The 17,365-nt window shown below is 44.8% G+C and overlaps 1 protein-coding gene across 6 annotated transcripts in view; it reads right to left on the reverse strand.

Annotated features, from left to right (window-relative positions):
- Positions 1–17,365, reverse strand: part of ep400 (E1A binding protein p400) — a 36,389-nt gene that overhangs the window by 5,850 nt on the left and 13,174 nt on the right. For 3 of the 6 annotated variants that reach the window (XM_036979704.1, XM_036979703.1, XM_036979699.1), the window contains 25 exons: positions 17,011–17,189; positions 16,160–16,438; positions 14,749–14,922; positions 13,191–13,340; positions 11,739–11,809; positions 11,364–11,653; positions 11,023–11,219; positions 10,705–10,874; positions 4,824–5,020; positions 4,579–4,690; positions 4,228–4,482; positions 4,041–4,115; positions 3,781–3,915; positions 3,468–3,512; positions 3,194–3,347; positions 2,866–3,101; positions 2,484–2,657; positions 2,335–2,382; positions 2,104–2,240; positions 1,853–1,988; positions 1,537–1,716; positions 1,360–1,405; positions 758–870; positions 382–574; positions 87–220 (listed from right to left, as the gene is read on the reverse strand). In XM_036979704.1, coding sequence (XP_036835599.1) covers positions 87–220; positions 382–574; positions 758–870; positions 1,360–1,405; positions 1,537–1,716; positions 1,853–1,988; positions 2,104–2,240; positions 2,335–2,382; positions 2,484–2,657; positions 2,866–3,101; positions 3,194–3,347; positions 3,468–3,512; positions 3,781–3,915; positions 4,041–4,115; positions 4,228–4,482; positions 4,579–4,690; positions 4,824–5,020; positions 10,705–10,874; positions 11,023–11,219; positions 11,364–11,653; positions 11,739–11,809; positions 13,191–13,340; positions 14,749–14,922; positions 16,160–16,438; positions 17,011–17,189 — 3,880 coding nt within the window. The remainder of the gene's footprint in view (positions 1–86; positions 221–381; positions 575–757; positions 871–1,359; positions 1,406–1,536; positions 1,717–1,852; positions 1,989–2,103; positions 2,241–2,334; positions 2,383–2,483; positions 2,658–2,865; positions 3,102–3,193; positions 3,348–3,467; positions 3,513–3,780; positions 3,916–4,040; positions 4,116–4,227; positions 4,483–4,578; positions 4,691–4,823; positions 5,021–10,704; positions 10,875–11,022; positions 11,220–11,363; positions 11,654–11,738; positions 11,810–13,190; positions 13,341–14,748; positions 14,923–16,159; positions 16,439–17,010; positions 17,190–17,365) is intronic. The other 3 variants (XM_036979702.1, XM_036979700.1, XM_021605809.2) reach the window with 3 other exon arrangements.

The following is a 17,365-nucleotide window of genomic DNA, read 5'->3' on the forward strand; positions in this document are numbered from 1 at the left end:
TCACAGAGTGTGAGTAGTGGGTGAGTATCAGAAGAAGCTAATTCTAGGAGGCCATACAGTGAATGAAAGGCTTGTCTGTACAGTACCTGGGGTTTTCCCACAGCCTTGATGCCTTGTGGTGAGGCAGCCTGCTGTTGTTGCTGCTGGAGCTGCTGCTGTCGGAGCATGTGGAGGTGGGCCTGGGTGATGGGCTTGCCCTGGGGTAGCTGCATGCCTGTGGCTGGGGACAGAGAGCGAGAGAGGAGTTGTATCACAAAACCAGTGGACATGGCACTTCATTAACTTCCTATAAAGCACTTAAATGATAAATGTTGCTGTCAAAAGCGCTATATAAATACATTTGATTGATTGGGTGTTCAGTGTGAGCAATGTGTGCAGTACCTGGTGTGACCAGGGAGCGGGTCTGGGACTGCACTGGGGTCAGAGTGGTGGTCACCACCGCAGAGGCAGTCACCGGGGTAACGGCCCTGACACCCTGACCCGTAGCTATGGCAACCACCTCCCCAGGGGCGGCAGTGGCAGGTACGGCTCTCTGCTGGGAGTGGACCACCTGGGCACCTGCTGCACTGGCAGGCTGAAGGAAGGACAAGAGCACAGGGCCTCATGATACCTACACCAGACCAACACCCCCTAGGACCATTCACGCTGTCAGCAAGACTTACTGTACCCTCAAACAATGGTCATTGTGTGTTATAATTCAAAAACGGGGAAAGAGTAGAGTGACGCAATGGCAGAGGTAATAAATAGAGTGACTTACAGACAGGGTTCCTGGTATGACTTGACCTGGTGATACCAGCCGTTTGTTGGCCTGGAACGGACTTGGAGGAACTCCAGCCACTGTGTTCACAATCAGGTTCCCCCCTACGGAGGCTGAAAGGATTTAAGAAATGACTATTACTTACTGACTTTATTGTCCCCATGTGGAAATTTTGTTGCAGTGTCATGTACACATTTAAAAACTGACAATACAACTTTCATAACAGTTTCATAAAATATATATATATTTTTGTTAAAGCCTGCTGACCTTGCTGAGTCGATAGGAACATTAGCCCAAGCTATTTAGGAGGGATATCACACTGCTAAGGGGGTGCCCTATACCTGCACCCAGAGGGGATTAGATCAAAGTCCTGGTACAGGGGGTGGACTGGGTCTAAAATTATTTTGTGAGCCTTGCGGAGGGCCCTGACCGTAAAGATCTCATCCAGGCCTGTCTGTTTGACTCCAAGTATCTTGCTTGCTGTGGTGATAATCCTTCTCAGCATATTTCTCTGACTGACAGTGGCATTGCCAAACCAACAAACAGTTGGATTACAGACTACATGTTTTGTAATGATCAATGTGTGTGCCATGAAAACCCACCAGCTTGAATGGTTGTTCCCACGGCAGCATTCTTTATGGCTCCAGCCTGAAAAACACAACATTCTTTAAAAATATATATTTCTAAATTATGCAATTTTACTCATTAGACAGCTCTTTTTTACCACAAAGAACAACTTGGTTTGACATTGAAAATTCCAACGTTTTCCCCATTCTCACCAGGACAGCGGTGTTGGGTAAAGCCATAGCTCCTACCGCTGCAGGGGCCTGGAGGACCCCTGGGGCCTGGGCTTGGCCTGCAGCGGGAGCCCCAGCCTGGGGTTGGGCAGCACTGGCCACGGCCTGGGGGGCTCCAGCCTGCTGAGCTAGCTGCTGAGCCCTCTGCTGCTCGGCTAAGGCCTGACAGGACACACACAGACAGTTAAGCATGTTGAAGATCAGAGTGCATACCACCATGACAACAGACCTGACTGTCACACTGCAAACTTAGCCATTAATCAAAATCCAGAGAGAATATACAGTAAACAATACACACCTTCTTCTCCTTGGCAATCCTCTCAGCACGTTGAGATGCCACCTGAATGGGAGGGAGGGGCTTGTCATAGCCGATCCCACTTTCTGCCAGGACGGAGGCATGTTTGGGATTCTTCTGGAATGGGTTCATCCCCAGACTGAAGAAGCAAACATTGAATTAATAGTTTAAACACTGAGCATGTTTATCATAAGGCTGATGACACAACATGCCTTATTTCAAGGTACAGAGGAAAGATCATGTAGAGTGCTTACAGGGGTTTGATGGGGGGACTCCTCTTGCTGGCGATGATCTTCATGAGCTCAAAGCGGCTGTTGTAGAGTTGGATGTGTGTAGCGTTGTCATCCTGGGTGTAGATCTGACAGGTGCGCAGCGGCCGGCTGTTCTTAGACTGGCGGAGGAAAAAGGAGGGACGCTGGTCAATGAAGAGGGCTCTGAGCATCAAACATTACGACCATTGTAAACTGCAAGAGTTGGCAATGTACCTTGTATATGCTCTTGGTTTTCTTCTTAGGATTCGCCTCATACACCAACTATAATGAATAACAAAACCAGTATGGTTGAATTATCTGAATGCTCAAACAACATGAGATCTTGGTGCCACTCAGGGCTTTACGAACTCATGTCTGCTCACCTTGCCCTCCTCCCGGGGGATGATGACGTTCTCATAGCGGTTGCGACACTGCTTGGGCGAGCGGTAGATACGGCTGCAGGAGTTGACCACGTCGCTGACCAGGTCCCAGTTGGGGGTGTGGGCCGGAGACACGATGGTTAGATTCAGAGGGAGCTCCAGGAGCTGCTTCATAGCCTGCCACGCACAGAGAGAGAGGTGACACTTGCATCACTAACAGAAGAAATGACTGGACTATGTTGATTACAAGTAGCTTAGCTTCTAAGTATTCTTCAGTTCACCTCATCTAAGAGTATCTAGCAAACATACAGTATAACAGACATTTCTTTAGACCAACCACAGTATTGGGTAAAACAAGCCATCCCAGTAGCAGCCAGCCTAGTACCTGTAGCAGGGCCCAGTCTTCACTGATGAGCCACTCTGGGTTGTCCTGCCCGGCCTCCATGGCAGGTTTGACCAGTGAGGGCAGAGGCTTAGCGAAGGGCGCCTGCTGCTTCAGGGAGAAGTTCTTCTTTTGGTCTTTGCCCTCTCGGCGCACCTTGAGCATGCTGGCCTTCTCGAAGAGGGAGCGAGGAGGAATCACTGTCTCCCCATGACCCTTCTTCTTCTTCCTGCCCGCTGCTGGGCAGAAAACACAGGACAGAGCTCACAAGTGCATCACTACACACAATGTACCATACTTTAATGTTTGTTACAAGAATAAAAATACTTACCCGAGGGGTCCATCTTGAGTCTCTTGTGCTCCTTGCGGATGTAGACAGGAGGCAGTTTGGACTCCGGCATGGGAGCAGAGTCGTACATCAGACAGATGACAGAGTCGATATAGATGTCGTTGTCATCCTGCGGTGGGGTAGGTGGAGTCCACAGCTGCAACCAGAGCCATAGGTTAACATACAGCTGACAGGCTCATGGAAAATATGGGACTACATTATGATTTACCTCAGGATAAGTAGATATGATCATGTAGATATTATGTGACTGACTTACCGGCATTATTTCCGATTGGCCATCTTCACCATCAAACACATACTCCTGTTGAAACAGAGACAAGACCATCGCTCACATCATCACTGATTTACAATGGAAGCCCTACTACAGGCTCTGTTCTCTTATTTGAATACTGTGACCACCAAGGGGGCATTCCTTATGGAAACAGTTTACTGTTTAAGAACCAAACAGAGCAAAACAAGTTTGTATTGGACAAATTCAGTTAGGTCACTCAGTTTTCTTTGCTTTCGTTTAAGAAATATTTTGAAACAGAATCAGCATAATGAATACAGCCGAGAGAGTGAAAGCCTACCATATTGTAAGCATCCTCTCTGGTGTAGGTGAACAAATCCTCCTCTTCCTCAATGATCATCCTCTCCTCGTCTTGAGCCTTCAGTTTCTGGAGGTGCTGCATCTCCCAGCCTCTCTTCGCACACAACAGTCGCTCCTGAAAATTACATTAGGTATTATTAAAGTTATAAAACTTTTGTAATTGTGGTCTTGTGCTACTTTGAGAACGTCTAACAAGCTAGTAGTACCTCCGGATATCTGAGAGGAGAGTTTGAGTCTTACCTTGGCAACAAGTTCGTCTTCACTGACATGAAGATACTCCAGGAATTGCAGGGCATATTTTTCTATTGGCGTTAACTAATGGAGGAAATGATGAAGACAATCCAGTATTAGTTCAAACTGATGTGCTAGCTCCCTGGTATGTAGTCTACAACATACTGTAAGAAGGCACTTCATGAGTGTTTATCACCTGGTCCATTACAGCATTAAGCTCCTCCAGCTGAGAGGGCTCCTCTTTGACCTGCAACTCCTTCTCCAGGTCATCCTCCTCCTGCTGCTCTGGTGGCGGGGCGTCCAGGCTGATTCTGTGGAGGGCCTGGATGTAGGGCCTAGCCACGCGTGGAGAGATGGCCTCAGAGGGAGACGGCTCCTGGTGCAGAACCACAAACTCCTCAACCTTCTCCCCTGAGCCAGCCTCCACCTCAAAGAGGTCCTGGATGGTCCGCTGGACACAAACACAGCATATTTAATAACAAAATATAGTATGGTTTTCAGTCAGAGGAGGGCTGGGATCTGGTTGGTTTGTGGGTAAAGATCTTACCTGTGTGAGGAATGCCAGGGTGTAGTCAGTCCCTTGGGCAGCCACCTCTCGGATCAGATCTTTTGTGCCGTTTTTTAGCAGCTTCTCTTCAATGGAGTTCCCGCTCTCCAGTCTGGGATATAAAGACACCAAGTTAACAACCGCACACTGACTTACATTTCAGCAGCAACAACAGTATGCGTTTCTTCATATCCTAATATGGCATGTAGAGTTATGGCACAAGATGTATTTTTCTTGTGTTTTACCTGTAGATGTGGATGTCCTTGGATCGTCCGATCTTGTCGCACCACTCCTGGGTGCGGGCGTCCATGCTGGGGTTGAGGTCTGTGTCGTAGAATATGATGGTGTCTGCGTCGAACACAGTCCCCACGGCTGAGCAGCAGCGGTTGGTCAGGATGCTGCAGAACACCTGTCTGTTCCTGTTGAAGGTCTTCATATGTTCCTGAAGGGAAGGGGATATCATGAGAAACATATTAGAGAGACAGATTAGTCCAAAGGAGAGGGCTTTAGAGTTATCTTATCCCAATCAATTGGTTAAAAGTAATCAGACCCCTTGACTTTCTCATTTTGTTAGGTTACAACCTTATTCTAAAATAGATTTTTAATTGCTTCAATCTGCATACAATATCCTGTAAGGACAAAACAAAAACAGGATTTTTATGACGCTACAAGTTTGGCACACCTATATTCCCATTCTTCTCTACAGATCCTCTCAAGCTCTGTTAGCTGTGCAGCAACGCTTCCAACCTATCTTCAGGTCTCTCCAGAGATGTTCGATCGGTTTCAAGTCCAGGCTCTGGCTGGGCCATTCAAGGATATTCAGAGACTTGTCCCAAAGCAGTGTGCTTAGGGTCGTTGTCCTATTGGAAGGATATCTGTACTTTGCTCCGTTCATCTTTGCCTTGATCTTGACTAGTCTCCCAGTCCCTGCCGCTGAAGAAAATCCCCACAGCATGATGCTGCCACCACCATTCTTAACCATTGGGATGATGCCAGGTTTCCTCCAGATGTGACACTTGGCATTTTGCCCAAAAAGTTCAATCTTGGTTTCATCAGACCAGAGAATCTTGTTTCTCATGGGTCCTTTAGGTGCCTTTTGGCAAACTCCAAGCAGGCTATCATGTGCCTTTTACTCAGGATTTGCTTCCATCTGTCCACTCTACAATAAAGGCTTGATTAGTGGAGTGCTGTAAAGATGGTTGTCCTTCTGGAAGGTTCTCCCATATACACAGAGGAACGCTAGAGCTCGGTCAGAGTGACCATCTGGTTTCTTGGTCACCTCCTTGACCAAGGCCCTTCTTCACCGATTGCTCAGTTTGGCCGGCCAGCTCTAGAAAGAGTCTTGGTGGTTCCAAACATCTTCCATTTAAGAATGATAGAGACCGCTGTGTTCTTGGGGATCTTCAATGCTGCAGAAATGTTTTGGTACTCTTCCCCAGATCTGTGCCTCGACACAATCCTTTCTCAGAGAGCTACGGACAATTCCTTCGACCTCATGGCTTGTTTTTTTCTCTGACATGCACTGTCAACTGGAGGACCTTTTATAGACAGGTGTGCCTTTCCAAACCATGTCCAATCAATTGAATTTACCACAGGTGGACTCCAATCAAGTTGTAGAAACATCTCATGGATGATCAATGGAAACAGGATGCACCTGACCTCAATTTCGAGTCTCATAGCAAAGGGTCTGAATACATATGTAAATAAGGTATTTGTTTATTTTTTATAAATTAGCCAACATTTCTATTATGAAGACCCATGTGCAGAATGATGAGGATGATTTATTTATTTAATCCATTTTAAAATACAGCTGTAACATAAAATGTGGAAAAAGTCAAGGGGTCTGAATACTTTCCGAAGGCACTGTAATCAAATCAACCATATTCACTGAGCTTGTCTGGTGGTTTAAGCATACTGTTTGATGACATTGCCTAATTAAGACACACAACTGACTAGAGGGAGTTCAACCGCAATTGTTTTGATTGTACCGGTCAAGCTCAGATTTTGTGCGCTGTATAATTATCTTTTTAAATGACAGCAAGCAACTGCACCCGTTGTCTCCCTCTCCTCCCTGCTGCAGAGACCACCACAGTGTTTATCACGCTGTCTGTGTTGAAGCTGCAACATAATTACAGCCACTTCTGACTGAAAAGATACTTTACCAAAATCCCTCATTTGATTAGGAAAAACATTCCCTATTCCCTCAACCATTGCTCTCTTTACGTGTCATATGTATGCATTGCATGCACGTCACCAAAAGGGCCTGACCTATAGAATATCATAATCACGTCAATAAATTGGTTATAACAAACTCCAAATACCATAACAGCAAAACGGATGCAGAGGAAGTGACAAACTCAAAACGGGGGAATGTTTACTGGTTGCTCAGGAGGTAAAGGGGAAGTCCGATGTCATTAATAAATGTCATTAATTGTGGGAAATACTGGAGATCAAGAAGAAGGTAAGGAAAGGCGCTATTTGCATATCATGTGTGCCAAACAGGTGCTGTTAGATTACAACAAGACACGGCCTTGTGTAACAACGTAAACACTAAAATTATAAGCGCACCAGAGAATCTGTTAAGTTTTTTGTTAAGCCTTTATTACAAAAAATACTAAACTGTCACATTCACTCATTAATGCAATTTCCGAAATGGAACAGTTGATTTATTGTTTACGATAATTATTCAAAGGTTATTTTAAAGCTAAAATGCTTGATTGCATTTTAAATCATGAATGACTGGTATGCTGTGATGACATGAATGAATGATTGCTACAGTAGTCTATAGAAGTATTGAAATATAGATTATGGTATTAAGTTATGGTATTAAGAATAAACAGGATGTGCTCTTAGGCCTACAGCTCGATGGTGGTTATACAAGGCTGCTATTCTAAGCCTAATAAAGATAATGACATGACTTATTATGATAACGATCATAATAATAGTAATTATAACAATAAGGAGCTCAAGAAAAATGTGGGTTATTATATTCTGACAATTTGGAACAGTGTAAACACTAAATTAACTATAAATAATACCAGAGCCTAAGAAACAAATGTATAAAGCCTTTACTACAGCATAGCAAAGATTAAAAACAGCCGAATATATGAAATTGTTTATCCAACATGTGGTTACGTAAATCTTGGTGCCCACGGAATCAGTAGGCTATTAAAAACAGTCAACAAGCAGGATGTCTTATTTCTGTAGATATGTACTACATGACCAAAAGTATGTGGACACCTGCTCGTCAAACAACTCATTCCAAAATCATGGCCATTAATAAGGAGTCTCCACTCTTCTGGGGAGGCTTTCCACTAGATGTTGGAACATGCTTCCATTTAGCCACAAGAGCATTAGTGAAGTCGGGCATTGAAGTTAGGCGATTAGGCCTGGCTCGCAGTCGGTGTTCCAATTCCTCCCAAAGGTGGTCGATGGGGTTAAGGTCAGGGCTCTGTGCAGGCCAGTCAAGTTCTTTTACACCAATCTCGACAGACCATTTCTGTATGGACATCGCTTTGTGCACAGGGGCATTGTCATGCAGAAACAGGAAAGGGCCTTCCCCAAACTGTTGCCACAAAGTTGGAAGCACAGAATCATCTAGAATGTCATTGTATGATGTAGCGTTAAGATTTCCCTTCACTGGAACTAAAGGGCCTTGCCCGAACCATGATAAACAGCCCCAGACCATTATTCCTCCTCTACCAAACTTTAGTTGGCACTATGCTTTCAAGCAGGTAGCGGCAGGTAGCCTAGCAGCCTAGAGATTAGAGCGTTGGACTAGTAACCAGAAGGTTGCAAGATCGAATCCCTGAGCTGACAAGGTAAAAATCTGTCGTTCTGCCCCTGAACAAGGCAGTTAAACCCCTGTTCCAAGGCCGTCATTGAAAATAAGAATTTGCTCTTAACTGACTTGCTTTGTTAAATTAAGGTAATTTAATATATATATATATATATATATATATATATATATATATTTTTTTTTAAAGGTAGCTTTCTCCTGGCATTCGCCAAACCCAGGTTCGTCCTTGGACTGGCAGATGGTGAAAATCACATTGTATGATTTTTAAGTAATTAATTTGCATTTTATTGCATGACATAAGTATTTGATCACCTACCAACCAGTAGGAATTCCAGCTCTCATAGACATGTTAGTTTTCCTTTAAGAAGCCCTCCTGTTCTCCACTCATTACCTGTATTAACTGCACCTGTTCGAACTCGTTGCCTGTATAAAAGACACCTGTCCACACAATCAAACAGACTCCAACCTCTCCACAATGGCCAAGACCAGAGAGCTGTGTAAGGACATTGGGGATAAAATTGTAGACCTGCACAAGGCTGGGATGGGCTACAGGACAATAGGCAAGCAGCTTGGTGAGAAGGCAACAACTGTTGTCGCAATTATTTGAAAATGGAAGAAGTTCAAGATTATGGTCAATCACCCTCAGTCTGGGGCTCCATGCAAGATCTCACCTCGTGGGGCATCAATGATCATGAGGAAGGTGAGGGATGAGCCCAGAACTACACGGCAGGACCTGGTCAATGACCTGAAGAGAGCTGGGACCACAGTCTCAAAGAAAACCATTAGTAACACACTACGCTGTCATGGATTAAAATCCTGCAGCGCACGCAAGGTCCCCCTGCTCAAGCCAGCGCATGTCCAAGCCTGTCTGTAGTTTGCCAATGACCATCTGGATGATTCAGAGGAGGAATGGGAGAAGGTCATGTGGTCTGATGAGACAAAAATAGAGCTTTTTGGTCTAAACTCCACTCGCCGTGTTTGGAAGAAGAAGAAGGATGAGTACAACCCCAAGAACACCATCCCAACCGTGAAACATGGAGGTGGAAACATCATTCTTTGGGGATGCTTTTCTGCAAAGGGGACAGGACGACTGCACCGTATTGAGGGGAGGATGGATGAGGCCATGTATCGCGAGATCTTGGCCAACAACCTCATTCCCTCAGTAAGAGCATTGAAGATGGGTCGTGGCTGGGTCTTCCAGCATGACAATGACCCGAAACACACAGGGCAACTAAGGAGTGGCTCCGTAAGAAGCATCTCAAGGTCCTGGAGTGGCCTAGCCAGTCTCCAGATCTGAACCCAATAGAAAATCTTTGGAGGGAGCTGAAAGTCCGTATTGCCCAGCGACAGCCCCGAAACCTGAAGGATCTGGAGAAGGTCTGTATGGAGGAGTGGGCCAAAATCCCTGCTGCAGTGTGTGCAAACCTGGTCAAGAACTACAGGAAAGGTATGATCTCTGTAATTGCAAACAAGGTTTCTGTACCAAATATTAAGTTCTGCTTTTCTGATGTATCAAATACTTATGTCATGCAATAAAATGCAAATTAATTACTTAAAAAAATAATACAATGTGATTTTCTGGATTTTTGTTTTAGATTCCGTCTCTCACAGTTGAAGTGTACCTATGATAAAAATTACAGACCTCTACATGCTTTGTAAGTAGGAAAACCTGCAAAATCGGCAGTGTATCAAATACTTATATATATAATATATGTTACTGCTCGACTAAAGAAATCTTGGTCGACCAGTCAACTAAATGATTCAGAGGGGTTGAGTTAAATGCCCGAGACATTTCAGTTGAATGCAATCAGTTGTATGACTGACTAGATATCCCCCTTTCCCCTAGATGGGGTCAGCCCTAAACCAAACACTTCCGGTATAGTTCACTCAACTCACAGACAAGAGAGAGGGAAGGAGAATTAAAGAGGTCAGTTAGATAAGAGACAGACACTTCTGAATGGACAGACAGAAAATGAAATATCAAGTGTAGAAGAGTAAAAAGTACAAAACCAAAAAAGCCCCAAAGCCCCATAGGTTCTCTAGAGCTGCCACTGTGTGCTTCTTTAAGGCCCTTGGAGGAACAACATCCAGTGGGGAGGGAAGCGAGTGTAGGACTCTGTCCCCTTAAAGTGCCAGAACACTGCACTGAATCAAGAGGTTCCGGTGTTAGATAGGGCGAATCAGAGAGGCAGGGCTGTCACTGAGTGAGTGAACCACAATTAACCCTAGTAATGAAACACTGATGGAAGTCAGTGTGTCAACTCTCTATAACACAGGTACCATAACATGCAGTTGATGACTATTTCCTTGGTACAACAGGGTTTTACCTGGCGTTCCTCTGTGATCAGGCTCTCGTCAACACGGATGTATGTGAGCTGCCGGTGGTCCAGGAAGGCCTCCAGGATGTCCAGCATCTTCACCATCTGTGTGAAGATGAGGACACGGCGATTCTCCGATCTCAGCTTCTGGAGCAGAATGGCCAGGGCCTCAAGTTTACCTTCGGAGCAAATTGATTTTAATTTCTGTGTAGTTCGAAAGATGTGTGCAGCCCAAGCAGACAATGGACTACCTATGTTTAGCAAGGCTTATAGGAGAGCATAAAGCCCTGGCAGACAGCTAAATATATAATTGGCTGCTGAGCTCACCCGAGTCCATCTGCATGAGCTGCAGGTCAGGGAACTGGAGTCCAGAGGACAGGCTGTGGATCTCTGTGCTGTGGGGGGCAGCGGCCTCCTGGAGCCTGCGACTGATCGACTTCTGCTCCAGGCTGTAGGGAGCTGGGGGATTGGCTGCATACAGGTGAGGGGGACGAGCTACTGCGGCAGGGACAACACATGATAACCTACAGAGAGAGGAGTGTTTCCAATTACTTGTATTTCTTACTTCTTAAAAGGCAATATGAACTCGTGATTATGTCCGTCATGATATTAAAACGTTTAATCTGACAGTGACGTGAGGTGATTGACCACCATGGGTAGTTGGGTACCTGCTGACTAGGCTGTTGCTGGCATCCTGGCGGTTTGTGGAGGAGCGCAGGGCAGACTGGAGGTGTGTTGTGGTGGCCACAGGAGTCCTCTGGGCCCTGAGGCAGCTGTCCCTGCCCACCCATCTCCAGCCCCCGGGGCTCAGGGCAGAGTGAGGAGCCCCTGGGGTCACAGAGCAGATCTGGAGCAGGTCAGCCCCGTACAGAACACTGCGGTTACAACGCCTCTCGTTGGCACTGAACAGGCGGCTCAGACGCTCCTTCAGATGACGACCCCTCTCCTCTGACGACACCTGTACACCACACAGAGAACGGCATCATAATAACATGTTTTCATTTCATGTTCTTCTGTGTTCTACCAGTGCCTGTTCTACCCACCTGAGGGACAATAGGAGCAGCAGGAGCAGGCTGGGCGCTCACCCCCAAGGCATTTGATGTCATCCCTGAAGCTTAAAAGTAAAAGGGAGAAAGACTTTAAGACCATTACAACACAATCACTTTGTTAGAAAGGTGACCAGAGTAATATTTGACTGCGTTCACAGTGTAAGCCATGACAGCAGAGACGGAGTGCATACGTGCTCTGAGCACGCAAATTGTAGCACGGGAGGGTCAAAGTATGAGTCCAAATCAAAGTATGCAAAACGAAGCACGGAGATCACTTCTTGAACACGCTCTCCGTTTGTACATATTTTGAAACATGCATCGATGCAAGCTTCAACGGAAAGTATGCAGAGATATGACGCAACTATGTAAAAACGTACGCAAAATTTCCACTTTGAACCTTAATTTCACTCTGTGATAAGAGTCACTGACACAAAGCCACAAGAAGGTAGAACATATTTCAAACGTTGCTTGTTAGGGGGAGGTAGTTGCAGAAACATTGGAATGGTTTAGTCTGCTTCCTCAATAGTTAAGACTTCCTTCCATTATTTGAGCTGAAGCGAGAGGAAATACACTGACTTCGGAATTAAATGTTGCCTATTCACATCTCATATGTTGCCTGAATACAATATTGTATGTCAATACGTTAATAAATACATGCATGTTTACCTGCCTACGTACCGTAGATCGCAAGCCCATAATAAGTCAACAGGGCTAAGCGGCTAGCTACTACTGTTATCCAGCCGGATAGAACCAAAGAATTGTTAGCTAGCTACCCACAAAGAAATGACATCTATCTTGCATAATACTAGTTTGAGGTCATTTTTGCCTGTTAAAATATCTGGTTAGCTACATTGTTATGATTCACATATGAATAGCTGATAGTTATGAAGTAAAACGTTTGCTTTGTGTATATTTCCGTTGTCCTGGCTGGGAGACAGTTCAGTGAATGGGTAAGTTCAGAGTAAGTCAATAGGGCTAACTGGATAGCTAGCCAGCCATGAAGAAGGTGGTATCTACCCCCAAAATGCTTTTGCATAACATTTGTTTTAGGTCATTTTTGCCTGTTTAACTAGCTGGCTAGCTAGATTATTAAAATTCACATATATCGAGCTGATAATTCTGAAGTAAAACGTTTGCTTGGTGTATATCTTGTTTTGTCTCTTGTTGCCATTGTCCTGGCTGGAAGAAGGTTCAGTGAACGGGGAGGTAGAGCATGAGGTAATACAACAGGGGGAGTGCGTGTGCTTCTCAAATGTAATGTTTTATGCGTTCTCCACACTCTCATCCTCACAAGAACGAACTCAAGAGAATGTCATCGGAGAATGCACTCTGAGCATAAGAGTGTGGAGCACGGTAGTATGCAAACTGAAAAAAAAAACTAAACATAGTGATGTTATTTCTTGAGGCACTATCTGTGCTATTCACAGTTGAAGGTGGCAGGCTTACCTTGTTGGGCGGGGCCGGCTGGGGGTGGGGTGCCAGATCTGGTGGAGGAGTTGGAGACAGGTGCAGCCTGAGGTACCGTCTGCATGACCATGGAGCCCTGGGGCCGGAGGATCTGCTGACCAGGGGCCGAAACTATCTGCAGGATGTTGCCTTTACCATCACACAGCCAGGCACACAGACAACACAGAAACCATTAAACAGATATAACCATTTAGTTTTAATCACTCTCGTACTGTGGTCCCCAAACTTTCGCGCAACCTAAAGCTCAGATTTGTATTATTATTTTTTTTTACATGACTTAAACATAAGCCTATGCAAAATTAACCTATTAAAACAGTTCTGTAGCAAAGACAGTTGTAGTAGACAATTGGCACAATACAGTATTACAGCATATTGGCTATGCTTGAATTGCCCTGCCAATGTTGTTCTTCTCAGACCATTTTGAAATTATACTTCAAAACTTGAGGTATATGATCACACTGGTAATGTTGTACTACTTGTGAGGCATAGCTGAGTGAGTGAGCATAAATTGAAATAATGTGCTTTAAAAATAAATGTAAAAGCAGGTGGTCAGTCTCAGCGGAGGAAGAGCATCAGAGGGTCTGCTATTCACTGTGGTCCTGTCCCTCAGCTCTCTCCCCTCCGCTGAGAGTGAGACTAACCAAAAAAGGGGACACCGTCTTTGAGCAGAAGCCCGAAATCGAGTCACATCACATAATCTATGCCTCATGCACGATTCCTGTTGTTACTCCTATGACCAGAAAAAGTGAAACATTAAAAACACACAACCGCTAATTAGAACAACGCAGGCCTATAGATAGACTTTGCTCCTCATTCATTGAAGCTGCAGTGCTGGTTGCAGCACGAGTGGAGAAGCGCATTTCATGGTTTATAAAAGTATTTTTTTAAAAACATGTAAAAAGTGTTGACAGCCGAATAAAAACTAAAATGAACTCTTAAACAGCAGCTCTTTCCTCTATTCCTTAACGGCGTCTTTCTAGTCATGGTTTTAAACGTTTTGAAATCACAGTATCAACTTACTTTTACACGGTGATCTGAGCAATTCCATTGGCTATTGGTAGGTCTATAGGTGCACTTGATTTGCTCTCCAAGCACGCCGAGAAGGCGAAGTTTGTACCTTCAGACACATTAAACGGTTCAAAGTGCGAACACTTCACCTACCCGGCGCGCAGGGCAGTTGAAACAAGTGCACCTTTTGTCAACAGTGCGAGACAGAAAAAAGTAGGAATACAACACTGTTTTTTATAGAAATGTTTGGTGAAATAGACTATAAAATGGCTTGGAGATCGACCAGACGATCGGCCCTTTGGTGACCACTGCTCTAGTAAGAATGTATATACATGTAACATTGGTTATCCAACTCTGTATTTCTATGATGTGGACTCCACCAAATACATGATCGAGTTAAAAGGAGTATAATTTAAAATAGCATCTTTGTTGTAAGTGATATACAATATAGCGAAGGACATTCTGACAAAAAGGGCAGGGAGAAAAAGAGAAGTCATAGGGAGAGTATGAAATGTTGGGTGTACATTACCGAGTGTACCTTGGAGCTGCAAGGGCTGCCCTGTGGTGAGCTGTCGGAGCTGGCTAGGGGACAGGGTGAACTTGTTACCCTGGAACTGCAGAGTGACGGGGGTCTCAGGCTGGGAGATTCGGTTCTGGCTGCCTGCTATGGACGCCAGCTGGGCTATCTTCAACACATCTCCACCTTCAGCAGGAGGAAAGACACACACACACACACACACACACACACACACCTCTAATCAAATAACACTACAGACCAAAAGAGTACTGCTGCATGACTGCGTCACCAAAAATACTAAATAAAGACATTTCAGTTAGTTGAAGGGTGAGAGAGACGAGACATGCAATACCAGGGTGTGTTAATGAGTGGGATGAGCGTAGGTAGCTGCCCTCCACAACATGTGAACCATCGCAGTAGCTAATCTCTAGCCAACCCGGAGTGGGAAAATAAACAAAAAACAGTAATTTTCAGGTGAGACAGAGAACCTGCAACAAACATGTATTCAGTTAAAGCAGTGGCTTGCACTTAACTGCCTTTTCAACTACTACAACACATCTATTACAGGCATGCAAACAGATAACGCACCTTTATCCACAAAATTATTGCCAATAAATAGCATTCTATCTAGAATTGTTTTATGCGCTATAATGTGTGTGTTGTGTGTCGAGTTGCTATTGAAAAGGTTTCTGTGTTCACACTGGGGGTAGGGAGTGGCCTGAGGTCAGCGGTGTGTGGGACCATTTCAACATGCTTAGCAGTACACAAACCCTCAGGGTCAAAATAAACCATAACACAAAAAATCTAACAAGAGGAAACAAAGCTTTGGGATCTCTTCCTGCAGCTGGGCTGTCTAGAAGCAAAATATGAGTAAAACGGGAGAACCAATATTTAGGTGGAGGAAAATATAGTTTTAAATGGTTAAACCAGTCTTGTGTGGTCTGTCATGGCAGCAGACGTTGGGTTGTGGACATGCAGGTTTCAGACTGAGGAAGATTGAGGCTGTTTGGGGATGCTGCTGACATGGCTCTAGTTGTCATTTATAAAGTGCTATTTTTCTTCACTCAGTGATTCTCTGCAGTAAAATAAGACAATGGAAATGCCATAGCTGTAAACCTGAAGATGGTTTGTTTGACCTCAAAATATATCAAAAGGGTAAAAGGCTTTTGTTATATTAGACAACACGGTTAACATAATATTATTCTAATACTATAATTATATAGATTTTACAGATAGTTCACATTCTGTTCTAACTCTGTATTTACACCAAACAAGTGTTGTTTCCTTAAAATTAAAAGACACTAACACCAAGCAGCAGTGTCCCAGAGAGAGAGAGGCCTGTGGTCAGAGCAGCCCTTTCTGTTGTGCCAAAAGTGGAGGGAGACATTGAAGGGAGGTGAGGGAAGGGGAGGAGGCCACTTACTAGGCAACCGTGCCTGGGCCTGGGACGTTAGAACCAGTCTCTGGGGAACCAGGCTGGGCTGGATGGCATGGGTGGGGCCTAGGGCCAGCCTAGGGACCTGGGCAATACCAGGCAGAGTGGGCTGGGCCGCGCCACACAGAGCCTGGCCCTGGGCCACAGGGGGGGCAGCCCCCACCACATGCTGGCCAAGGGCGGAGCTCCCAGAGGATGCTACAGCAGACCCAATGGTGCCGGTGGTAGGCGAGGTAGTCTGAGCTTTCTGAATAGCCGTCCCGGCCACTGTGAAGTACAAGGGGGTTTGGGATGGGCTAACGTGTCAGTTAATTCAACAGCACAACATCAGGGGGGTGGTCCAGCAGTAAGTTTTGGTTTATACCCGTCTTGGATTGATAGGTTTAGAGTCAAAAGAGGATGTCAATATAATCAAATCTTCACCTTGGACTTCTCCACTTTAGGATAAATTTAGAGTCATAAAATGCTTTGGATTTTGCTATGAAATGATGCTGATGACTATCTTTTAGTTACACATGCATAACCCACACAATTTGAAAATGTAATGGCGGTAATGACACACGCAGGCTATGCATAGTTAGTATAATTAACTTCTATGAAAAGCAGTTTTTAGTGTCATGACCAACTCAAATCACACTCATGCTTTACAAAACATTACATGGTAACATCATGAGATTATCTGTGTGATACACACTACACAAATACTGTAAATATCAAACTGTAATTATTGTATGATTTCCTTCATAAAGTTATTCAACTTAAAAACAGCATGGAATATGTGTAAACCCCAGTGCATACCAAAGTGTAGCATTGTCAAGGGGTCTATAGGGAGGTCTTACCCTGTGTGGTGGTGGTGGTGGTGGTGGCCCTGGCTGGCTGAGGGGCAGTAGAAGTAGTAGTGGCGGTGGTGGTGGGGGGGGTGATAGTGGTGGCTGGAGGACGCTGCTGACCCACAGTATTGGTCATGGGCACCAGACGGCCCTCTGGCTTAGTGCCATACTGCACTGGCTGGAACAACCTGTCAATCAAATCATAGACTCAATAAAGATCAAAGGTCATGCAACACAGCCTAGCGCTACTGATGCAACATGATAAAATAAACAAATAGTAAATGAAATAGTAAATGTGATTTATTTTCCATTTTTGGAATCATCCATGTCATGTGTTTTAAGGTTTCCATGGGATGTGAAGGGT

The sequence above is a fragment of the Oncorhynchus mykiss genome, chromosome 6 (assembly GCF_013265735.2).
Source record: "Oncorhynchus mykiss isolate Arlee chromosome 6, USDA_OmykA_1.1, whole genome shotgun sequence".
NCBI lineage: Eukaryota > Metazoa > Chordata > Actinopteri > Salmoniformes > Salmonidae > Oncorhynchus > Oncorhynchus mykiss.